The sequence below is a fragment of the Gobio gobio genome, assembly GCF_949357685.1.
Source record: "Gobio gobio genome assembly, chromosome: 6".
NCBI lineage: Eukaryota > Metazoa > Chordata > Actinopteri > Cypriniformes > Gobionidae > Gobio > Gobio gobio.
In genome coordinates, this window is record NC_137102.1 from 6995544 (window position 1) to 7022028 (window position 26485).

Sequence of the window (26485 nt, forward strand, 5' to 3'; positions counted from 1 at the left end):
AGGCAGGCTATCTGACGTTTCACATGGGGTTTATTATCAGCGCCATTCCCATGCACTAATGGGGTAACGTTAGTTTGCAACACTTCACTGACAACAGCGTTATTGAATGGAAAAATAAACGATAAAGAGCAACAGAAATATATAAAGCATACATGCAGCTCACAGCTCGTGCTCCATCTAAGGACTGCCCACTCAGCGAGTGAGTGAAATAAGTGCCTTCCCCCTTAAAGGAGCAGCACCGAATTGTACTTGTTACAAGGTATAGGTCTATTGTTTTTTTAAATGGATAATATATTTATATAATATTCCATACATTATCAGAGCTTGGCAGACAGAATTATTATATATTTTTAGACAGGTTAATTATCTATTAATTAACCTGTCTAAAAATATATAATAATTCTGTCTTATAGCCTAATTAATGTTATTACTAATGTATAATTTTAATCATACATAATAAATAATCCTGCCATATAAAGTTTGCCCTTTATTAAAATAATATTTAGATAAAAATTGGACAAATAATTACATAATAACAGTCAAAATTTAAGTAAATTAATACAAAATTTAACAATTTTGAATTTTAGAATTGTCAAAAAAGTGATTAGTGGTTAAGAATGACTGCTTAAAGGGACAGTTCACCCAAAAATGAAAATTCTGTCATCATTTACTCACCCTCAAGTTGTTCCAAACATGTACACATTTCTTTGTTATGTTGAACACATTGGAAGATTCATTCCTACTATGGAAGTCATTGGTGCCCCCAAAGCAGCCTGGGTACAAACTTTCAGCAAAATATCTTCTTTTGTGTTCAGCAGAACAAAGAAACTCATACAGGTTTGGAACATCATGAGGGAGAGTAAATGATGACAGAATGCTTTAGTTTTGGGTGAACTATCCCTTTAAAGTGCACCAAATAGGCTTTAGAAATAAATTAAATAATCAAATGTAAAATAATATAAAAATGTTACATTGTCGTGAATGGGTGTCCCTTATTTTGCCACACTGAAGGTGGCAACCCTAGTATGTCGTCAACACGCTTCAGAAGATGCCAAAACTAATAGTTTCATTGTTGGGACTAAAAACCTAAAACTGGAAGCCATAAAAGACCACGAATCATCCAAATGCCACATCCATTAATCTGCCCTACTCATTTAATGAAATTAATATCAGTTCGTGGTTTGTGTGTGTATAAGAGAGAAAGAGAAAATGCCAGTATTTCATTGAGACTTGAGATTAAATAAACTGCTGAAGTATTGTAGAGCTTGTAGTATTAATTTTCACATGCAGTTACACATTGTCGGTAAAAAACAAAAAATGGCTGGTAAAAACATTGAGTGGCTGGTAGATTTTGAAATCCACCAGCCACAGTGGCCGGTGGACAAAAAATTTAATTTCCATCCCTGATAAGGACGTCTGGGATGATGAAAGTAAAATACTTTTACAATTTTTAGAAATGTAATCTGTGTTTGTTGCTTTTATACATTTTTTAAAAACATTATTTTATCAAATATATATATATATATATATATATATATATATATATATATATATATATATATATATATATATATATATATATATATATATATATATATATATATATATATATATATATTTAGTGATGCTAAAATTTGTCTAACTATCAAGTAACATTGGAGTATACACAACAAAACTGCAAACACATCTTCAAGTTAAAATATCATATTGTTAAATCATGAATATATTTATGAATGGCTTTCATTTGACTTGAATTGTGCCTTTACATAAAAAGGTAAAACTTAGTGACTTTAATCCAAATAAGAAAGATCCAAACTGTGAACCCGTATCAAAAACCTCAGATTAGCATGAGGACAGGAAACTCAATAGCACTGCAACTTCCTGTTTTTTGCTTATAGAAATATATTCCACCTTCATCCCAGAGAAAAGACAGACGCTCTCTAAACCTGCCATCATGAGTCCTCAGCCGCAGTTATTCTGTTTGCTGTTTATTCACTTTATATTTAAAGGTAAGTGTTTAATGTGTGGCCATATCATCTTCATATCATTGTTCTATGTAACCATACTTTTCAAATATTAGCTTAAATATTGATTTATCATTGCATTACCTTATGAAAAGGTATAGTTTGATTTGTGAGTTGTTGCTTTTTGCAGTGGACGGAGCCGCTGAGCTGCAACAGAAAATCTCACTGACCAAAGCAGAGGATAAGTTAGCCATCATAGACTGTCAGTTCCCTTTACATTTAACCTGTTGGGACTACATCCACTGGTATCAGCAGAAAGAAGGAGAACCAATGAAGAGGATTCTCTATGTTAAGATAAATGATGGAGCCGCAACAAATGATGGAGGTTTTGAGTCAAAATCAGAAAAGAAATCCTCAAATCATTTTGCTTTGAAAATCACCAAGCTGAAGAAAGAGCACTCAGCGATGTATTACTGTGCTTGCTGGGACTTGAATTCAGTCGGCACAGTACATATAAATACTAAAACCTTGCACAAAAACTCTGCAAGATTTCCTGTTTTGATCAGAGACCACAAACCTTTCTCTTAAATTTGATATGAACATTAATGTAATACTGCAGTTCAAACAGTCGAGTGTGGCGCTAATAACACCAAGGTCATGGGTTTGATTTCCAAGGAATTAATGAACGAATAAAATGCATATCTTGAGCGCAATCTAAGCTGAGTCTGCCAAATGTATAAGTGTATAAATTATATGGGCAACAAGTTTTATTATGTATTACATGTGCAAATGATGATAGACAAAAACAACTGATCCTGCATATGAAAATCTCAGGTTAGAGAAATTGTGTTCTGACTCTGATCTGTTTGGAAATAGGGTTCTGGTGTTGTGCTGGGCCTGCTGGATCTCAAACTATAAAACATGGTGAAAAACATCAGTAAACTGCAGATGTGCAGACAAGCTTCCTCTTCAAAAGACTGGTGAACTTACATAGTGGAAATGATTAACAGTTTGTCTAGGCATTGAAAATATACATCCCCTGCTGGTGAAACTTTGAACATATATACATATATAATATATATATGCACTCACCTAAAGGATTATTAGGAACACATACTAATACTGTGTTTGACCCCCTTTCGCCTTCAGAACTGCCTTAATTCTACGTGGCATTGATTCAACAAGGTGCTGAAAGCATTCTTTAGAAATGTTGGCCCATATTGATAGGAGAGCATCTTGCAGTTGATGGAGATTTGTGGGATGCACATCCAGGGCACGAAGCTCCCGTTCCACCACATCCCAAAGATGCTCTATTGGGTTGAGATCTGGTGACTGTGGGGGCCATTTTAGTCCAGTGAACTCATTGTCATGTTCAAGAAACCAATTTGAAATGATTCAAGCTTTGTGACGGTGCATTATCCTGCTGGAAGTAGCCATCAGAGGATTGGGACATGGGGGTCATAAAGGGATGGACATGGTCAGAAACAATGCTCAGGTAGGCCGTGGCATTTAAACGATGCACAATTGGCACTAAGGGGCCTAAAGTGTGCCAAGAAAACATCCCCCACACCATTACACCACCACCACCAGCCTGCACAGTGGTAACAAGGCATGATGGATCCATGTTCTCATTCTGTTTACGCCAAATTCTGACTCTGCCATCTGAATGTCTCAACAGAAATCGAGACTCATCAGACCAGGCAACATTTTTCCAGTCTTCAACTGTCCAATTTTGGTGAGCTCGTGCAAATTGTAGCCTCTTTTTCCTATTTGTAGTGGAGATGAGTGGTACCCGGTGGGGTCTTCTGCTGTTGTAGCCCATCCGCCTCAAGGTTGTGTGTGTTGTGGCTTCACAAATATTTGCTGCATACCTCGGTTGTAACGAGTGGTTATTTCAGTCAAAGTTGCTCTTCTATCAGCTTGAATCAGTCGGCCCATTCTCCTCTGACCTCTCGCATCAACAAGGCATTTTCGCCCACAGGACTGCCGCATACTGGATGTTTTTCCCTTTTCACACCATTCTTTGTAAACCCTAGAAATGGTTGTGCATGAAAATCCCAGTAACTGAGCAGATTGTGAAATACTCAGACCGGCCCGTCTGGCACCAGTAAAAACCATGCAACGCTCAAAATTGCTTAAATCACCTTTCTTTCCCATTCTGACATTCAGTTTGGAGTTCAGGAGATTGTCTTGACCAGGACCACACCCCTAAATGCATTGAAGCAACTGCCATGTGATTGGTTGATTAGATAACTGCATTAATGAGAAATTGAACAGGTGTTCCTAATAATCCTTTAGGTGAGTGTATATATTAATGAGTTCACTTGACAGAAAAATGTCCCCGCACAGTATAAGCTGCTCAAGGATAAACACTGCATTATTTCTTTCTTTCCCCCCCCCCAGAAAAAAACACCACATTGTGTGTTAAAGGATTAGTTCACTTCATATTGAAAATGTCCTGATATTTTACTCACCCTCATCTCATCCAACATGTTCATGTCTTTCTTTCTTCAGTCGAAACGAAATAAAGTTTTTTGAGGAAAACATTCCAGGATTTTTCTCCACATAATGGACTTCAATGGGAACCAACGGTTGAAGATCCAAATCAATGCAGTTCAAAGGAACCCTGGAATGTTTTCCTCAAAAAACTTTATTTCGTTTTGACTGAAGAAAGAAAGACATGAACATCTTGGATGAGATGGGGGTGAGTCAAATATCAGGAGATTTTTTTATTTTGAAGTGAACTAATCCTTTAAGGTAATCAGATCTATTACCAATCATCAGCGTAATGAAGAGAAAAGTTATAGGTTTGTGGACAAGACTTTATGCTAATTTGACTATATTAGTGTAAGAAGCACAGAGTTAAAGCTGTGGAATCTGTCACATCTGAATCATGAACCACAAAACAAACTCAGATTAGCATGAGGGCCGGAAACGTAACATCATAAACCTCCCATATGATCCTCATCACAGAAGACAGAAGCTCTCCACACACTGCCATCATGAGTCTTCAGATCCAGCTGTGCTTTTTCTTCCTTATTAAACTTTTATGCAGAGGTAAGGGTTATTTATCATTATTAGAAATCATACCATAATTGTGCATGTCAGAAAAAGCAAATGTGAAAACCTCCGTTAACTTTATATTTATATATCATCTTCATATCATGGTTCTATGTAACCATACTTTTTAAATATTAGCTTAAATATTGATTTATCATTGCATTAACTTATGAAAAGGTATAGTTTGGTTTGTGAGTTGTTGCTTTTTGCAGTGGACGGAGCTGCTGAGCTGCAACAGAAAATCTCACTGAGCAAAGCAGAGGATAAGTTAGCCATCATAGACTGTCAGTTCCCTTCAGACTGCCGGGGCTACATCCACTGGTATCAGCAGAAAGAAGGAGAACCATTGAAGAGGATTCTCTATGTTAACATAAATGATGGAGCCGCAACAAATGATGGAGGTTTTGAGTCCATAAAATCAGAAAAGAAAGCATCAAATAATTTTGCTTTGAAAATCACCAAGCTGAAGAAAGAGCACTCAGCGATGTATTACTGTGCTTGCTGGATCTGGAGTAACGGCACATACCACACAGTACATAAAAATACTAAAGTCTTGCACAAAAACTCTGCAAGGTTTCCTGTTTTGATCAGAGACCACAAACCTTTCTCTTAAATTTGATATGAACATTAATGTAATACTGCAGTTCAAACAGTCGAGTGTGGCGCTAATAACACCAAGGTCATGGGTTTGATTCCCGAGGAATAAATGAACGAATAAAATGCATATCTTGAGCGCAATCTAAGCTGAGTCTGCCAAATGTATAAGTGTATAAATTATATGGGCAACAAGTTTTATTATGTATTACATGTGCAAATGATGATAGACAAAAACAACTGATCCTGCATATGAAAATCTCAGGTTAGAGAAATTGTGTTCTGACTCTGATCTGTTTGGAAATAGGGTTCTGGTGTTGTGCTGGGCCTGCTGGATCTCAAACTATAAAACATGGTGAAAAACATCAGTAAACTGCAGATGTGCAGACAAGCTTCCTCTTCAAAAGACTGGTGAACTTACATAGTGGAAATGATTAACAGTTTGTCTAGGCATTGAACACCATACTAATACTGTGTTTGACCCCCTTTCGCCTTCAGAACTGCCTTAATTCTACGTGGCATTGATTCAACAAGGTGCTGAAAGCATTCTTTAGAAATGTTGGCCCATATTGATAGGAGAGCATCTTGCAGTTGATGGAGATTTGTGGGATGCACATCCAGGGCGCGAAGCTCCCGTTCCACCACATCCCAAAGATGCTCTATTGGGTTGAGATCTGGTGACCATTTTAGTACAGTGAACTCATTGTCATGTTCAAGAAACCAATTTGAAATGATTCGAGCTTTGTGACGGTGCATTATCCTGCTGGAAGTAGCCATCAGAGGATTGGGACATGGTGGTCATAAAGGGATGGGCATGGTCAGAAACAATGCTCAGGTAGGCCGTGGCATTTAAACGATGCCCAATTGGCACTAAGGGGCCTAAAGTGTGCCAAGAAAACATCCCCCACACCATTACACCACCACCACCAGCCTGCACAGTGGTAACAAGGCATGATGGATCCATGTTCTCATTCTGTTTACGCCAAATTCTGACTCTACCATCTGAAAGTCTCAACAGAAATCGAGACTCATCAGACCAGGCAACATTTTTCCAGTCTTCAACTGTCCAATTTTGGTGAGCTTGTGCAAATTGTAGCCTCTTTTTCCTATTTGTAGTGGAGATGAGTGGTACCCGGTGGGGTCTTCTGCTGTTGTAGCCCATCCGCCTCAAGGTTGTGTGTGTTGTGGCTTCACAAATGCTTTGCTGCATACCTCGGTTGTAACGAGTGGTTATTTCAGTCAAAGTTGCTCTTCTATCAGCTTGAATCAGTCAGCCCATTCTCCTCTGACCTCTAGCATCAACAAGGCATTTTCGCCCACAGGACTGCCCCATACTGGATGTTTTTCCCTTTTCACACCATTCTTTGTAAACCCTAGAAATGGTTGTGCGTGAAAATCCCAGTAACTGAGCAGATTGTGAAATACTCAGACCGGCCCGTCTGGCACCAACAACCATGCCACGCTCAAAATTGCTTAAAGGCGGCATGAAATCAAATTTTACAATTCTATTTTTATATTTAATATTGTAGTGTTTACTATACCTGATTTATCTGTACACTTCAATATTTTTTTTAAATTCATTTACCCTTATAATCTTTACTCAAATATGTTAACTTTCCCTCCCCCACCGAAGCGACTTCTCCTCTCTCCTGGTCATGTGCTATGGCGTGAGGGCGGGGTTATCGCCCCCTGTCTCGTTTCTGCACCGCCTCTCAGAAACCTGTCACTGATCGTAGCATGGTGGTTAGGTGCATTTTTCTAGGTGTACACAATACTTTCTTCAAGAAGGGCATATGGCAAAAAGAGAGAAATATATGAGAAATAAAAGCTTTTTTATGTAAAAATTACTCAATATAGTCGGACGAACAGCTTGTGGTAACGACTCGCACTGAGGAATGCAGCGCTTACGGCGCGCCCCCCTTATATAGGGAGAGCTGAGAAAAAGTTTTACAGAAATAAAGCCATAAAAGGCTTAAAATAAGTTAAATTTGTAACCTAAACCAGTGAAAAGTGAGGAAATATGCTCAATAACATATGTAGAAAAGATCTAGAGAGAAAATGTATTTATTTAAGAGATAGATCGAGTTTTTCTCCACAACTGAGTGCAAACTTCAAATCTGCCTCCATTTTGTTAGCAACGCCCAACTTCCTACGATCCAATCAATTTGCCCTAAATTTTTTCTAATTTCAGAAGCCGTTTCACTCGGATATACGTCACAATAAGGAGAAAAAGAAGATCTCAACTTCCGTTTCATGCCAACTTTAAATCACCTTTCTTTCCCATTCTGACATTCAGTTTGGAGTTCAGGAGATTGTCTTGACCAGGACCACACCCATAAATGCATTGAATCAACTGCCATGTGATAATAATCCTTGAGGTGAGTGTATATATAAATGAGTTCACTTGACAGAAAAATGTCCCGCACAGTAGAAGCTGCTCAAGGATAAACACTGCATTATTTCTTTCTTTTTTTTCCCACAGAAAAAAACCCCACATTGTGTGTTAAAGGATTAGTTCACTTCAAAAGGAAAATGTCCTGATATTTGACTCACCCCCATCTCATCCAAGATGTTCATGTCTTTCTTTCTTCAGTCGAAACGAAATAAAGTTTTTTGAGGAAAACATTCCAGGATTTTTCTCCACATAATGGACTTCAATGGGAACGAACGGTTGAAGATCCAAATCAATGCAGTTCAAAGGAAGGGCTTCAGAGGCTCTGCACGATCCCAGATGAGGAATAGGGTCTGATCTAGACAAACCATTGGTAATAAACAAAAAAAAAGTATAGACTTTTTAACCTCAAATCCGCAACTTCTGTGTTGTTCTTCTTCATGACGCCATCACGGCAGAAAGATCACGTACGTGGAAGTACCGAACCAGTGTTAAAACGAACGTGCAAAGACTAAATCAAACGCCCTTTACAAAAATAAAGGTAAAACAACGATGTCGGACAATTTTAAAGTTGGAGGAGAAGATGAGATGGAGTTTATCGACTTCCACCACAGCTGTGATCTTTCCGACGTGATGATGTAATACGTCATGAATAAGAACAACACAGAAGTCGCTCATTTTAGGTTAAAAAGTATATTTTGGTATTTTTTAGAAAATGTCCGATGCTTTGGCTAGATCAGACCCTATTCCTCATCTGGGATCGTGCAGAGCCTCTGAAGCCCTTCCGTTGAAACTGCATTGATTTGGACCTTCAACCGTTGGTTGCCATTGAAGTCCATTATGTGGAGAAAAACCCTGGAATGTTTTCCTCAAAAAACTTTATTTCGTTTTGACTGAAAAAGACATGAACATCTTGGATGAGATGGGGGTGAGTCAAATATCAGGAGATTTTCATTTTGAAGTGAACTAATCCTTTAAGGCAATCAGATCTATTACCAATCATCAGCGTAATGAAGAGAAAAGCCATAGATTTGTGGACAAGACTTTAAGCTAATTTGACTATATTAGTGTAAGAAGCACAGAGTTAAAGCTGTGGAATCTGTCACATCTGAATCATGAACCACAAAACAAACTCAGATTAGCATGAGGGCCGGAAATGTAATATCATAAACCTCCCATATGATCCTCATCACAGAAGACAGAAGCTCTCCACACACTGCCATCATGAGTCTTCAGATCCAGCTGTGCTTTTTCTTTCTTATTAAACTTTTATGCAGAGGTAAAGGTTATTTATCATTATTAGAAATCATTCCATAATTGTGCATGTCAGAAAAAGCAAATGTGAAAACCTACATTAACTTTTTATTTATGTTGTCTAACACAGTCATGATGACTTTGTTTTGTATAGTGGACGGAGCCGCTGAACTGCAACAGAAAATCTCACTGACCAAAGCAAAGGAAAAGTTAGCCATCATAGACTGTTACTTAAATGTAACCTGCTGGGAATACATCCACTGGTATCAGCAGAAAGAAGGAGAACCATTGAAGAGGATTCTCTATGTTAACATAAATAATGGAACGGCAACAAATGATGGAGGTTTTGAGTCCATAAAATCAGAAAAGAAAGCATCAAATAATTTTGTTTTGAAAATCACCAAGCTGAAGAAAGAGCACTCAGCGATGTATTACTGTGCTTGCTGGATCTGGAGTTATACGGCATACACCACACAGTACATATAAATACTAAAGTCTTGCACAAAAACTCTGCAAGGTTTCCTGTTTTGATCAGAGACCACAAACCTTTCTCTTAAATTTGATATGAACATTAATGTAATACTGCAGTTCAAACAGTCGAGTGTGGCGCTAATAACACCAAGGTCATGGGTTTGATTCCCAAGGAATTAATGATAAAATAAAATGCATATCTTGAACACAATCTAAGCTGAGTCTGCCAAATGTATAAGTGTATCAATTATATGGGCAACAAGTTTTATTATGTATTACATTTGCAAATGATGATAGACAAAAACAACTGATCCTGCATATGAAAATCTCAGGTTAGAGAAATTGTGTTCTGACTCTGATCTGTTTGGAAATAGGGTTCTGGTGTTGTACTGGGCCTGCTGGATCTCAAACTATAAAACATGGTGAAAAACATCAGTAAACTGCAGATGTGCAGACAAGCTTCCTCTTCAAAAGACTGGTGAACTTACATAGTGGAAATGATTAACAGTTTATAGGCATTGAAAATATACATCCCCTGCTGGTGAAACTTTGAACATACATACATACACACACACACACACACACACACACACACACACACACACACACACACACACACACACACACACACACACACACACACACACACACACACACACACACACACACACACACACACACACACACACACACACACACACACACACACACACACACACACACACACACACACACACACATGTAGTGTTTTCATCTTTTATGGGGACTTTCCATAGGCGTAATGGTTTTTATACCGTACATACCGTATATTATATCCCCCTACACTGCCCCTGCCCCTAAACCTAACCCTCACAGGAGACATTCTGCAATTTTACATTTTCAAAAAACATCACTTAGTCTGATTTATAAGATGTTTTCCTCATGGGGACCTAAAAATGTCCCCACAAGGATGAGGATTTCGGATATTGCTATCTTTGTGGGGACATTTTGTCCCCATAACGTGATGATTACCAGTCCACACACACACACCCCCCCCCCCCCCCACACACACACACATTTATATATATAAATGAGTTCACTTGACAGAAAAATGTCCCCAAACAGTTTAAGCTGCTCAAGGATAAACACTGCATTATTTCTTTCTTTCTTTTTCACCCCAGAAAAAACACCACATTGTGTGTTAAAGGATTAGCTCATTTCAAATGGAAAATGTCCTGATATTTTACTCACCCCCATCTCATCCAATATGTTTATGTCTTTCTTTCTTCAGTTGAAAAGAAATTAAGTTTGAGGAAAACATTCCAGGATTTTTCTCCACATAATGGACTTCAATGGCAACCAACGGTTGAAGGTCCAAATCAATGCAGTTTCAAAGGAAGGGCTTCAGAGGCTCTGCACGATCCCAGACGAGGAATAGGGTCTGATCTAGACAAACCATCGGTAATAAAAAAAGAAAAATGTATAGATTTTTTAACCTCAAATACGCGACTTCTGTGTTGTTCTTCTTCATGACGCCATCACGGCAGAAAGATCACGTATGTGGAAGTACCGAACCAGTGTTAAAATGAACGTGCAAAGACTAAATCAAACGCCCTTTACAAAAATAAAGGTAAAACAACGATGTCGGACAATTTTAAAGTTGGAGGAGAAGATGAGATGGAGTTTATCGGCTTCCACCACAGCTGTGATCTTTCCAACGTGATGTGATGGCGTCATACGTCATGAAGAAGAACAACACAGAAGTCGTTCATTTGAGGTTAAGTATATTTTTGCTTTTTTTTTTTTAAATGTCAGATGCTTTGGCTAGATCAGATCCTATTCCTCATCTGGGATCGTGCAGAGCCTCTGAAGCCCTTCCTTTGAAACTGCATTGATTTGGACCTTCAACCGTTGGTTGCCATTGAAGTCCATTATGTGGAGAAAAATCCTGGAATGTTTTCCTCAAAAAACTTAATTTCGTTTCGACTGAAGAAAGAAAGATATGAACATCTTGGATGAGATGGGGGTGAGTCAAATATCAGGAGATGTTTATTTTGAAGTGAACTAATCCTTTAAGGCAATCAGATCTATTACCAATCATCAGCGTAATGAAGAGAAAACTCATAAGTTTGTGGACAAGAATTTATGCTAATTTTATAGAATTAGTGTAAGAAGCACAGAGTTAAACCTGTGGAATCTGTCACATCTGAATCATGAACCACAAAACAAACTCAGATTAGCATGAGGGCCGGAAACGTAATATCATAAACCTCCCATATGATCCTCATCACAGAAGACAGAAGCTCTCCACACACTGCCATCATGAGTCTTCAGATCCAGCTGTGCTTTTTCTTCCTTATTAAACTTTTATGTTACGGTAAGGGTTTTTTATTATTATTAGAAATCATTCCATAATTGTGCATGTCAGAAAAAGCAAATGTTATAACCTCAGTTAACTTTTTAACTGATGACTTTTTTTGTATAGTGGATGGAGCTGCTGAACTGCAACAGAAAATCTCACTGACCAAAGCAGAGCAGAAGTTAGCCATCATAGACTGTTACTTAAATGTAACCTGCTGGGACTACATCCACTGGTATCAGCAGAAAGAAGGAGAACCATTGAAGAGAATTCTCTACGTTAACATAGATGATGGAACCGCAACAAATGATGGAGGTTTTGAGTCCATAAAATCAGAAAAGAAAGCATCAAATAATTTTGCTTTGAAAATCACCAAGCTGAAGAAAGAGCACTCAGCGATGTATTACTGTGCTTGCTGGAGTTCAGTTGACACACAGTACATATAAATACTAAAGTCTTGCACAAAAACTCTGCAAGGTTTCCTGTCTTAGGAAGAGACCACAAACCTTTCTCTTAATGGTATATGAACAACATAAATGTTTAGGCTGTAGTGTGGTGCTAATAACACAGAGGAATTAATAAACTAATACAATTTTTATCTTCAATGCAATGTAGGCCGTGTCTGCCAAATACATAAATGTAAATGTGGGCTATGGGCAAGAAGTCTCATTTTGTTTATTTCCTTAGCAGAAATCAAGTAAACCGATTCAGCTTACTCTTCTTGAATGAGGGATTATGAGTTATCACATCTGTACAATGATCCTCAATACAAACTCGTATTAGCATGAGGATAGGAAACTCAACAGCACTGCAGCCCAGAGGTGTAAAGAGTACCTGAAAACTTGAGTAAGTACAGATTCCTTACAGCGAAAATGAACCCATTACAAGTTACAAGTCACCATTTCCAATATAACTTGGGTAAAAGTCTTAAAGTATCTGATTTTATTGCTCAACACCTGAGAGACATACCAGTGAAAATAAGAAACAATTGATTTGTAAGATGAGACATCATGTTTATTTTCTAAAATCTAAATAAAACTGAACACCTCAATATTGCCATAAATCAAGGTCAACAGCATCTTAAACGTCTAGAAACTCTCAAGTCTCAGTTAAGCTCAAGTGCACAAAAAGGCCATAAGTAAACCAATATCCTTCAAAAAGGTCTTGTCTATATAGCGGATAAATAAAATAATGTTAAGTAAAATGAAATAGTCAAAGTCTTCTTGCACTGGATGTGCTGGTTTGAGTCTCATCAGCGGCTGCAGTCATGAACTCATCTCATAAATCAAACACCTGTGATTCATAAACTCTCTGCTAATACACTCACATTCACGTAAAGTAGCCCTGTTGACATGTTTGGGTGAGTAAAGACAAAACGCACAAGATATAGTATCTTCAATGTCGGTAGATGGCGATATCGCTACTTTATAGCAGAAACAAACGGCTGCAGAAAAAGTTAGGTGCAATGCAAAATGTAATGAGCAACCGCATTACTCAATACAAATGTATTGGAGTAAAAAGTACATTTACTTGTTCAAAAATGTAGTCAAGTACTAGAGAGTAAAAGCTGCTAATATATTTGATACTCAGTACAACTATAAAGTAGCCAAAAAAATACTAATTGCATTTACTCAAATACTTTACAGCACTGCTGCAGCCCCACATTTCTACTAAATGCTAATGTGAATATGCAGTTGATATCAAACTGTAAGTGCTATTAGATTAAGAACAATGTATTACATGTGCAATTGATGACGTGCAAAAAAGGTTAGAGAAATTGGGTTCTGTTTCTGATGCCGTTCTGTTCAGAAATAGGTTTCTGGTGTTGGTGCTGGGCCTGCACTGATAAAAATGCTTTACTTATTTAATATTTTTGTCTGGTTTCCAGTCCAAATATCTAAAAATTCTTAAATCAAGATGCATATACTAGATAAGTAAAATGACATAAGATATTTTTCTTTTTAATCTGGAATATAAAATAATGAAGTAAAATAACAAAATGAAGTGAGTTTTTGCAAAGGGGTAAGAAAAATAATCTTGTTTCTGTTTGAAATTGTGTTTCTTGTTCCTGTCAGAAACAAGATTATTTTTCTTACCATTTTAAGCAAAAACTTACTTCGCTATTTTAACCAATGAACCGGGACGTGTGAGGGAGTCGCCTGTCAATGACGTCATATCTGCATTCCCCTCAGTTTCCGGTTTTATTTTGCAGAAACGCTTTACTCTCACTGCAGTGTGAACAAGTGTCATAGCAGCCGCTGAGAAGAACACACTCAGATGTGTCTAATATGATAATCAGAGCTGCGTTACCTCATACTCATGACCGGAAAAACGGAAATGGCGCCGGCGACTGTGGCATAATAAAACTCCCACCGGTGACTATGCCATAATTAAGGTCCCGCTACTCGCGAGGCTTGTGTTGTGTCTTCTTATTAACACTCGCTCCAGCGGTTCCTCAGCTCCACAACACTCGCTCCTGCTCTGCTTCATACTACAGTAACGTTAATAATCACATCCATCAACATGATTTCTGCCCGAGTCCTATCCCGATTCTTTCCCACCGGCTGTGAGGTGAAGACCACATGTCCCAAGATTCTGCGCTCAAACGTGGCGTCATCAAACTATGCCTTTGTTTTGAATAGGCGACCTCTAGTGGACGGAAAAGTTACATAGTGCAGCTTTAAATATCAGCTTTGTTGCTGGCTTTGCTTTGTTAGTACATCTGCAACCATATCATCAGTAGGACAGTAGTCCAGACTTATCCTGCCTTCCTCTATTACACAGACCTCGCAAAATGGTACTTAATGTCCACATGTTTACATCTCTGTCTATACACTGGATTTGCACCCTGATTGTCTTCATAGACTCTCATATTTCAGTTGTAGCTGTAGGTATAAACCAGTGGTCGGGAACCTATGGCTCGCGAGCCACACCTGGCTCTTTGACAAAAATAATGTGGCTCAGGTCTCTCACCCTTTACCAACAAATTATCGATAAAAAAAATTTGACGCATCAATTGAGATCCGCTCTCTGCAGAAAAAAACAGCCAGTTACAATTCCCTTGTACAGCCTACCGAAGTTAATGAAACATATGATAATAGCTAATATTCAAGTTGTACCGGCCGTGCGCGTTCAGTGCTGTTCACGAGTGTCACGAGTCGCGACAGCAATCAATAACCACTTGCGTTTCTGTGGTAACAGCTTCTGCACTGGGATTCAAGCAGCTGTTGCTTGTTAAAGGTAACTGAAAACCATTTTTAGAACAGAAGCGAAAATGTAAAAGTAGGCTATATAAACGTTAATATATCCTTTTATTGAAACTGGTGCTCTGCTGTGGAAGAGACATTTCGAAACATCACCCGCGGGTACTTTCGCTTTTGCCGCAGAAACCCTTGTGATAAATAAATGTGTATTTATGATAATCCACGCAGATTTCAGTTGACGAAAACAAATGATAAAAGCGTGATAAATCACGAAAGACTACTGAATTACTGACAGGATGCTGTGCACGCGCTCCGAGCGCAACACAAGCACAGCTTTGTCCTCGGCTGCATGTCAAATTAATAGGCTACAGATATCAAAATGATATGTCGAGTATTCACGTTAACACAGTAGATGTAAGCACTGTGTGCGTTCACAAACACGAAGAGGATTTATAACTCAACCTCACAAAGCCCTGCACAATTAATTCCATATTGCAACTTATTTATTGTTTGCTGCATATGTGTTTGTTTTTAGTTATGGACCTAATAATTACTATTGTGGAAATTTTATTGGGGAAAAAAAGCTTGTTTTTTAATAATAATTTAATATTATTTTTTCTGTGGCTCTTTTGGAAAAATGCATTAACCAAAAAAAAAAAAAAAAATGGCTCTTTGGTCCAAAAAGGTTCCCGACCCCTGGTATAAACACTCCATACAGTCGCGGCTAATGCCATATACTCAGCCTCACAGGTGGACAGTGCAACTGAATAAGAAAAATATCCCCACACAGTGTAAGCTGCTCAAGGATCAAAGAGAAAAATACCACATTGTATATTAAGGCAATCAGAACTATTACCAATCAGTGTAATGAAGAGAAAAGTCATAGGTTTGTGGACAAGACTTTATGCTAATTTGACTATATTAGTGTAAGAAGCACAGAGTTAAAGCTGTGGAATCTGTCACATCTGAATCATGAACCACAAAACAAACTCAGATTAGCATGAGGGCCGGAAACGTAATATCATAAACCTCCCATATGATCCTCATCACAGAAGACAGAAGCTCTCCACACACTGCCATCATGAGTCTTCAGATCCAGCTGTGCTTTTTCTTTCTTATTAAACTTTTATGCAGAGGTAAGTTGCTTTTTTTTATGTTCACCATAATTGTGTGTTATCACAAAAAGCAAATGTGACAACCTTCATTAACCACATTTATGTTTATGTTATATCTTACCTTGGGTAACACTGTCATGATGATATGTTTTGTAGTTGATGGAAACGAGAAGCTGGAACAGAAAATCTCATCAACCAGATCTGAAGACAAGACAGTTGTTATAGACTGTCATTTTCCTTCTGCCTGCCGTGAATACATCCACTGGTATCAACTAAAAGAGGGACAAGCCTTAACTAGAATACTGTATTCATCAATCTCAGGTGGAAGCACGAACAATGATGCAGGTTTTGAATCGTTTAAAGTAGATAAGAAACAAAAAAATCTGGCTCTGAAAATACCTGTGCTAACAAAAGAGCATTCAGCAGTGTATTACTGTGCTTGCTGGATCTCAGGCGGCACAGTAGTTATAAATACTGAAGCCCTGTACAAAAACTCTTCTGCTTTCATCTAAAACCACAGATGATAAAATACATATGCTAGTGCTAACAATAACAAACAATGGATTTTTTTCAGCCCTAATAAATGTAATTCACTCCAAAGAGTGTTTGCTGATCCTCAGCACTCAAGAAAAGTTAAAAATGTGGTTATAAATGAAATTTAGACTTATGAAGGACAAATGTGCTGTTGAGACATCAGCTTTAGGACTGAAGGAATCAACACGAGTACTTAATTACTCAGATTAATGGATATCGGGCTGTCGCTTGTATTGATTCTTACATTAACATATATAAAAAAAATGTTACTCAAATTTAGTGGGTGCCCTGTACAATAACAGCGTTTTCACTGTGTGTGTGGACAAAAGCGTGTTCAAGGCCTGTCGTGAATGGGACAGGTGAAGACAGACGAGACGAGGAGTGTGTGTGTGTCGCAGGACCTGTAAATAAACTATTGCAGCCTCTACTGGTAAGAGTGTGACATGACACTGTACACAACACTTGCTGGATCTCTTCACTACAGAAGAAAATTCAGTGTTTTAGCATTTGGATCAAAATCAAGATTGATCTTACTTTCTTAGTTAATATTTTAAAGGTCTTCTGGGATATTCTACAACAGTGCACATGAGGAAACTGCAGATTCTCTTCTCCACATGATGGATCTTTTTGTTTAGGAATAAATGACTGTGGGAGACAGGAAAGTCTTCGGTTCGGGTACAAGACTTTATGTGACAGGTAAGACAAAACACACATAATTAAGGTCTGCTAAACATATTTTAAGCATTTTAAAGTCCGTTCCATACAATTTATGTATGTAATCAGCTGGCAACTGAGAGTAGAAAGGCTGTCTTTGGAGATTCCAGCATTTCCATCTCGTGTGCTTGTTTACATAAAACAGGAGAAATTATGTTAAAGGGTTAGTTCACCCAAAAATGAAAATTCTGTTTAAACACTTTCTGAAAAATATGTCAGGGTTTTTCTCTCTCCGTACAATGGAAGTAAAAGGGTTTCAATGTAGATTTAGACCATCAGAAACAGTGAACAGTGGTCTTAGTCAATTTGACCACACACTAGAAGGTTTAGTATAATTCATTAGTATTTGTAATAGACTTAATCTGAGTGGGCTGGATCAAAAGATTTGGAACAGGAACACGGCTGATAGTCACCGGTAGGAAACTTTCATCAAATTCATTAAAATTATGCAATTTCCAAATGTGAAAACTTTCTCCAGTCACCCTCTATTTGCTTATTGGTCACTGAAGTCATGTTCAACATGTGTTTCTCTTAAGCATCTGAGAGTAGAAAGGCTGTTTTTGGAGATTTCAGCATTTCTTGTGTGCTTATAAAACAGGAGAAATGGTGTTAAAGGGTTAGTTCACCCAAAAAAGAAAATTCAGTTTAAACACTTTCTGAAAAATATGTCAGTTTAGTATAATTCATTAGTATTTGTAATAGACTTAATCTGAGTGGGCTACTGGATTAAAAGATTTGGATCGGGAACACGGCTGATAGTCACTGGTAGGAAACCGTCAGAATTTCATCAAATTCATTCAAATGATGTAAAAACTTTCTCTATTTGTTTACTTTCTCATTGATCACTGAAGTCATGTTCAACATGTGTTTCTCTTAAGCATCTGAGAGTAGAATATGTTGGTTTTTTGGAAGTAAAAAGGTTTCAATGTAGTTTCGAACCCCACTGGCTTTTATTGTATGGAGAAAAACTGTCAAAAAATCTTGAAAATATCTTTGTTTTGTGTTCTATTGAAGATTAAAGGCATGTTTTTCGGTGAACTATCCCTTTAAGATAGTGTAGACCATCAGAAACAGTGAACAGTGGTCTTAGTCAATTTTACCACACACTAGAAGGTTTAGTATATTTCATTAGTATTTGTAATAGACTTAATCTGAGTGGGACGGATCAAAAGATTTGGAACGGGAACACGGCTGATAGTCACTGGTAGGAAACCGTCAGAATTTCATCAAATTCATTCAAAGGATGTAATTTCCAAATGTGAAAACTTTCTCCAGTCACCCTCAATTTGCTTATTGATAACTGAAGTCATGTTCAACATGTGTTTCTCTTAAGCATCTGAGAGTAGAATAGGTCTGGGGTTTTTTGAAGTTAAAGAGTTTCAATGTAGTTTTGATGCCCACAGGCTTTTATTGTTTGGAGAAAAACTGTCAAAAAATCTTGAAAATATCTTTTGTTTTGTGTTCTATAAAAGATTAAAGGCATGTTTTTTGTGTGAATATCCCTTTAAGATAGTGTAGACCATCAGAAACAGTGAACAGTTGTCAGTTTTACCACACACTAGGTTTAGTATAATTCATTAGTATTTGTAATAGACTTAATCTGAGTGGGCAACGCGATCAAAAGATTTGGATCGGGAACACGGCTGATAGTCACTGGTAGGAAACCGTCAGAATTTCATCAAATTCATTCAAATGATGTGAAAACGTTCTCTATATGTTTATTTGCTTATTGATCACTGAAGTCATGTTCAACATGTGTTTCTATAAAGCATCTGAGAGTAGAATATGTCGGTTTTTTTGGAAGTAAAAGGGTTTCAATGTAGTTTTGAACCCCACTGGCTTTTATTGTTTGGAGAAAAACTGTCAAAAAATCTTGAAAATATATTTTGTTTTGTGTTCTATAGAAGATTAAAAGCATGATTTTTCTGTGAACTATCCCTTTAAGATAGTGTAGACCATCAGAAACAGTGAACAGTGGTCTTTGTCAGTTTAGTATAATTCATTAGTAATAGTAATAGACTTAATCTGAGTGGGCAAATGGATTAAAAGATTTGTATCGGGAACACGGCTGATAGTCACTGGTAGGAAACCGTCAGAATTTCATCAAATTCATTCAAATGATGTAATTTCCAAGTGTGAAAACTTTACTGAAGTCGTTCAACATGTGTTTCTCTTAAGCATCTGAGAGTAGAATACACTCTAAAAAAAAAAGGTTCTATATGGCACCAAAAATGGTTCTTGGCTCGTAATCATAGGGGAGCCTTTTTGTTGCTATATAGAACCAATTTTGGTGCTTCAGAGGTTATTCAGCGGTTCTTCAGAGGTGCTATATAGCACCTTAGTCAAAGAACCAGTGAAGAACCTCTGAAGAACCGCTGAATAACCTCTGAAGCACCAAAATTGGTTCTATATAGCAACAAAAAGGTTCCCCTATGATTGCGAGCCAAGAACCATTTTTGGTGCCATATAGAACCTTTTTTTTTTAGAGTGTAGGTCAGTGTTTTTTGGAAGTAAAAGGGTTTCAGTGTAGTTTTGAACCCCACTGGCTTTTATTGTTTGGAGAAAAACTGTCAAAAAATCTTGAAAATATCTTTTGTTTTGTGTTCTATAGAAGATTAAAAGCATGATTTTTGTGTGAACTATCCCTTTAAGATAGTGTAGACCATCAGAAACAGTGAACAGTGGTCTTTGTCAGTTTAGTATAATTCATTAGTAATAGTAATAGACTTAATCTGAGTGGGCTACTGGATCAAAAGATTTGCAACGGGAACACGGCTGATAGTCACTGGTAGGAAACCGTCAGAATTTCATCAAATTCATTCAAATGATGTGAAAACTTTACTGAAGTCATGTTCAACATGTGTTTCTCTTAAGCATCTGAGAGTAGAAAGGCTGTCTTTCGAGATTCCAGCATTTCCATCTTGTGTGCTTGTTTACATAAAACAGGAGAAATTATGTTAAAGGGTTAGTTCACCCAAAAATGAAAATTCTGTTTAAACACTTTCTGAAAAATATGTCAGGGTTTTTCTCTCTCCATAATGGAAGTAAAAGGGTTTCAAATTAGAAAAACTGTCAAAAAATCCTTGTGTTCTATAGAAGATGAAAGGCCGACAGGTTTGGAACGGCATGAGGGTGATCGTTTTTGTGTGAACTATCCCTTTAAGATAGTGTAGACCATCAGAAACAGTGAACAGTTGCCAGTTTTACCACACACTAGGTTTAGTATAATTCATTAGTAATAGTAATAGACTTAATCTGAGTGGGCTACTGGATTAAAAGATTTGGAACGGGAACACGGCTGATAGTCACTGGTAGGAAACCGTCAGAATTTCATTAAATTCATTCCAAGGATGTAAAAACTTTCTCTATTTGTCTATTTGCTTATTGATCACTGTAGTCATGTTCAACATGTGTTTCTCTTAAGAATCAAATGCAGACAAGGTTGTGCCACCGACTCTATCAGGATACCTACCATCCACCACAAATGGGAAATTTGAAATTGGCAAACAGGCAGTGTTATGCCAGGCCACTAATATGTTTCCTGACTTGGTGAGATTCACCTGGCAAAAGAAGAGCAGTACAGCGGACTGGACAGATGTAGCGGAGAGTAAAGTTGTGGAGCAGAGGGATGATAAAGAAAAAATTGTCACCGTGACAAGTATGATGATTCTAGATGAAAAGCCGGCTAAAGACGACCTCTACAAATGCACCGCTATCCACGAAGGAGGCACTAATAACTTTATTGAACTGAAGAAAGGTAATGTGAAGAAGGAAAAAAAACTTGGATTTGCTGCATTCATATATGTTAGATTCCATAGAAAGAAAGTTTAATACAATTGATAGAGTTGCAGACACAACATTATTCTTAAACATTGTTAAAACCATAACCATAAAACCATTCAATTTGATTTCACTGTTTCTATTATGACATATCTCCAATTAAAATATGGCCAAGTAAATATGTAAATATACACATGCCTGTGCATAAGTCATAGAATAATAGTATCTTTCAGATAAATCTCTTTTATTGGGATTCTGCTTTGTCTTTGTCTTGCCCAACCCTACATTACCCAATATTAATAAATGTCCCACTGTATTGTTATATTTCAGATAAAAAAGACCCGCCAAAGAAGCCTTCTAACGCCATTCCCGAAACCAAATCAACATGCCCACCCAAAACTGAGGAGACCCGACCAGAGCAGAAATCAGGTGAATAAATACAAATGAATATATAAATGCATTTTTAATGTATTTCAAAGTTCAAGCCCTCATTTAAATGAATACATTGCACATTCAAATCAGTTAAAATCAGAGTAAAATCATTTGTACATTTTTACGGTTTTATTTCATTCATTTAAGTTTTGATCTGTAAGATTTTTTAAGTCTCTTATGCTCACCAAGGCTGCATTAATTTGATAAAAAAACCAGTAATATTATTAAAATGTAAAATAGCTGTTTTCTATTTGAATATATTTTAAAATGTAATTTATTCCTGTGATGCAAAGCTGTATTTTGAGCAGCATTACTTCAGTCTTCAGTGTCACATGATCATTCAGAAATCACTCTGATATGATGATTTGCTGCTCAAGAAACATTTATTATTATTAGCAGTGTTGAAAACAGGATTCTTTGATGAATATAAAGTTCAAAAGAACAGCATTTATTTATTTGACTTTTGTAACATTATAAATGTCTTTACTGCATCCTTGCTGAATACATTTCTTAAAGTTCTTTCCCCAAAAAAATAAATGAAAAAATCTTACTGACCCCAAACTTTTGAACGGTATTACAATGTTACAAAAGCTTTATATTTCAGATAAATGCTGTTCTTTTGAACTTTATATTCATCAAAGAATCCTAAAAAATGTTTTCACCACTGTTTGAGTTGTTTTGCATCACAGAAAATACATTAAAATAGAAAACAGTGATTTTACATTTGAATACTATTTCACAATATTAATGTTTTTTCCGTATTTTTAATCAAATAAATGCAGCCGTGGTGAGCAGCAGAGACTTTTGAATCAAAAACTTTTGAACGGCGGTGTAAGTGTGCTAGACATTATAGTGACATTAAAATCGTGTGGATTGAAATGCAAAACTCAATCCAAAATTAATGGTAAACTATATATATATATATATATATATATATATATATATATATATATTAGGGCTGTCAAAAGATTAATCGTGATTAATCGCATCCAAAATAAGTTTGTGTTTACATAATATATGTGTGTGTACTCTGTTAATTATTATTTATATATAAATACACACACAAGCATGTATATATTTAAGAAAAAAATATTATTTTTATATATAAAACATTTATATTTATATATATTATATAAATGTATATACATGCAAATATTTCTTAAATATATACATGAATGTGTGTGTATTTATATATAAATAATAATTAGCAGAGTACACACATATATTATGTAAACACAAACTTTTATTTTGGATGCGATTAATCACGATTAATCTTTTGACAGCCCTAATATATATATATATATATATATATATATATATATATATATATATATATATATATATATATATATATATATATATATATATATATATATATATATATAAAAACACAAACAAACACACACACACACACACATATATATATATATATATATATATATATATATAAAAACACAAACACACACACACACACACACACATATATATATATATATATATGCATTAACCATCATATCTATGATGTTGATAAAAAAACTTGTTCACAAAAATTTCTTTAAAGCATTCAAATGTGTTTTTTGTTTTATTCCAGACACATCGGAGAATATGCGCAGACTGTACGTGTTTGTCTATGGGTATGGTGTCATGCTCATGAAGAACGGAGTATATTTTTGTGTCATCTCTATCTTTCTATTAAAGAGAAAATATGGAAAGAAAGAAGAAAGCTCTTAGAGACAAAACGCATAAGAAAAACATCAAGCAAACACACGTTTATCATATAGAGTGTGTTTAGCTGATTTCTAAAGACGCATATCGGAAACTGTATTATCTTTGCTTAATATATTGCTTTTAAATGTATTTGTTGTAGATCAGCTTTGCACAACTGTTTTTGCATCTTTGCAATATTTAGATTTTTAAGTGTATAATATGCCAACATTTTAAATGTTTTGTGTTCTCGTCATAATCTGTTTTTGTGGCATTTTCTGAATTTGTCAAATAAAATCTTACAAAACAAATGCATTTTTAATGAAATATATATTTTTTACTATTATAATGTATGCCTGCAGTAGTAGATGTTATCTCAATCTCAAAAATAAAATGAATTTATCATATTAAAAAGTTGATTGCCTACACATTATTTTAGAAATATTGTTTGAATATTTATCCAAATGCCAATAATAAAATATGCAGCAGATACATGTGCCAAAAATTATATAAACAGTATAAATACAGTATAATGCTCATTTCTATATACCCTAATCATTAACATTTATTCTTATTTCACTCATTTTCTGTGCCTTAATTGAATTATTATATTGATTAATAATACATTGTTAGCTAAACTGTGTGCTTTGTGCATTTCTGAAATACATAACGTGGACAAATCACTTTAAATTGTAATGTAGACGCATGCATTTTCTGTGAAGCTGCTTTGAAACGATATGTGTTGTGAAAAGCGCAATACAAATAAATGTGAATATAATAGGCTAATAATAAAACTGAGTATGCCTGTTAGATGACTACCTAAAAAAGAATAATCTCCTAATCTAAGAATATATCTTTATATGGTTTACTGTTTTAGCTATAAAAAAAAACATGGTTAACCTTTATTTTAAGGTGCCATTGTTGCAGTGTAATTATATATATGAGTTAATATTAATTTACAACATGCACTTACTACAGGGTTAGGGTTTGGTTGAGGGATAGTTGCATGTAATTATGCGTCTGTTATTACTATGTTACAATGCCCCTGTAATTAAAGTGTTATCAAACACATTTCTTATATCTGTTTTGATGAATTTGCAAACATCACGCTGGTGATTGAAACTGCTGCGGTAGGAAAATGTGGTTGGGTATGTGCACACCACAGGCGGAGGCGCTTACTGGAAAGAAAACATGCAGCAGTTTAACCACAGCGTGATTGGCTGATAATTGATTAGCGGCTGCAGGCTGTTTGTCTCGCTAATCTAAGCTGTTATTTGTGGGGGCGAGGAGCTGCTCCATCCGTGAGAACGCAAACTGACTCTCGCCAGGGGTTTCCGCTCCCCTCGCTTTCAGTCTGCAAAAAACGAAGCACACACATTTAATAAAAACATTTTAATACACAACCAAAGAATATACAGTCTGCCATTCTCCTGCATACTTGAGGCTTTGTGATGGATACGTATGGAGATTCTTTATATATATTCATAGAAAACCCAAGGTCGCAGACCCGAACCAGGTACAGAAGCCCTTATTCAGTAAGCATGGCACAAGTAAACTCGACAGGAAGTAGATTTAATTGACTTACTCAAGATGATTTTGTTTAGGAATGCTTACTGAAGAGGAGCCAAAGTCAAACATAAAAAAACGTCCATGCATCATTACAAGTCGTATTAAGTGCTTTTCATGCTAAACTTGTCCAGTCCTTCATAAGTTCATTCCAAACACTCACAGACTGGTAGAAAAATCGTTAAAAATCAAAGAGAATAGACTGAAAAACATGAAATCTTCACAAAACTAAAGAGTGGCAGTGACCTGAGACTTTACTGCTATTCACATTTAGGTCTTCTCCAGTGACGCGTGTGAGATCAGAGGCATAATAACACTGTGTTAACACACATTTGGAGGTTTACTGCGTGAACATGTGAGACGGCCGTCGTTTGGTTACACAGAAGCAGAGTTGAAGAGTGACGCATTATTTGTCGATTACACATTAAAATCCTTCATTTTTTTCAATCGGTGCTGCATAAGCAGAACCGGTTGTTGTTCGGTGGGGTAAATTAAGACGCACGCATTCAGAGACGGATGAACAAACTGCTGATGGTGGATCTAAGGCAGAATGACTGTCTAGTTTCTGGAAACCCATATTAAGACACACAGCCTGAGGTCGAGCAGCGCTGGAAGAGGCTGTTGCACTCCAGAAGTCAGTGAGCTCCTAAAAACAAGTCACACACAATCCTATTAATTCCATTAAGATAGAGAGGATTTAAAAATATATTTTATACAATATGTGTCGAATACCTGCTAGACGATGGGCTTCTCAAGATCATGTTTATCATCAAGGTCTTCATCAGAGTCTACAGAAGCAAAAGAGTCATATTGAGTGAGGGTTTAACTGAACATGCCGGGCCGAAAATACAAGGGTGTTTTGTCATATTACTAAAGTACACAAAATGTTGTTGTCTGTGCTGTTTTCTAAGCACTAAATGCACTATGAAAATTGTTATTCAAAGTGACAAAAATATGAAAGTGAATAAAATCGTTAGGGTTAGTGTGTTTCAGAAGCTCTGTTTACTAAGATGAACACAACTGTGTGAATTCAGGATGTGAATCTAAAGCACACAGAGGCGTAAAATACTGCAAAGACATTCACGATCATTAAAAATGAGTGCATTAAATATGAAAGGGACTCATAGCAATGTCAAAAAGTGGACACTGCTGATTTAATTATCACGAAGTGTTAAACTACACCAATCTACCAAGACAATACAAAGACAAGTCAATCAATAAATAGAGCAAATTTAGAGATTTACTGAAGATAAATGAGAAAATACACTGATAGATCAACAACAATATCTATTTCAGTAATTCTAAATAATAATTTTATTATTAATATTATTTAACCCATAACAATATCTTGTTTTTTTATCTCT

General features: G+C 36.3%; 2 protein-coding genes across 7 annotated transcripts in view; one reads left to right on the forward strand and one right to left on the reverse strand.

Annotated features, from left to right (window-relative positions):
• LOC307128308 (immunoglobulin kappa light chain-like) overlaps positions 1 to 23964 on the forward strand; it is a 50043-nt gene extending 26079 nt beyond the window's left edge. Inside the window, exons 1-6 of one of the 6 annotated variants that reach the window (XM_079820064.1) lie at positions 9208 to 9289; positions 9419 to 9740; positions 17584 to 17621; positions 21064 to 21396; positions 21750 to 21848; positions 23443 to 23964. In XM_079820064.1, the coding sequence (XP_079676190.1) occupies positions 9235 to 9289; positions 9419 to 9740; positions 17584 to 17621; positions 21064 to 21396; positions 21750 to 21848; positions 23443 to 23582 (987 nt within the window). In that variant the 5' untranslated portion in view covers positions 9208 to 9234 and the 3' untranslated portion in view covers positions 23583 to 23964. Of the gene's footprint in view, positions 1 to 9207; positions 9290 to 9418; positions 9741 to 12006; positions 12092 to 12199; positions 12510 to 16330; positions 16413 to 16547; positions 16845 to 17579; positions 17622 to 18006; positions 18055 to 19244; positions 19296 to 21063; positions 21397 to 21749; positions 21849 to 23442 lie in introns of those variants that run through there. The other 5 variants (XM_079820066.1, XM_079820068.1, XM_079820069.1 and 2 more) reach the window with 5 other exon arrangements.
• The window catches only part of stard3nl (STARD3 N-terminal like), a 23598-nt gene continuing 21007 nt past the window's right edge, over positions 23895 to 26485 (reverse strand). Inside the window, exons 8-9 of the mRNA XM_079820071.1 lie at positions 25854 to 25909; positions 23895 to 25767 (exon numbers count right to left, since the gene is read on the reverse strand). Coding sequence (XP_079676197.1) covers positions 25857 to 25909 — 53 coding nt within the window. The 3' untranslated portion in view covers positions 23895 to 25767; positions 25854 to 25856. The remainder of the gene's footprint in view (positions 25768 to 25853; positions 25910 to 26485) is intronic.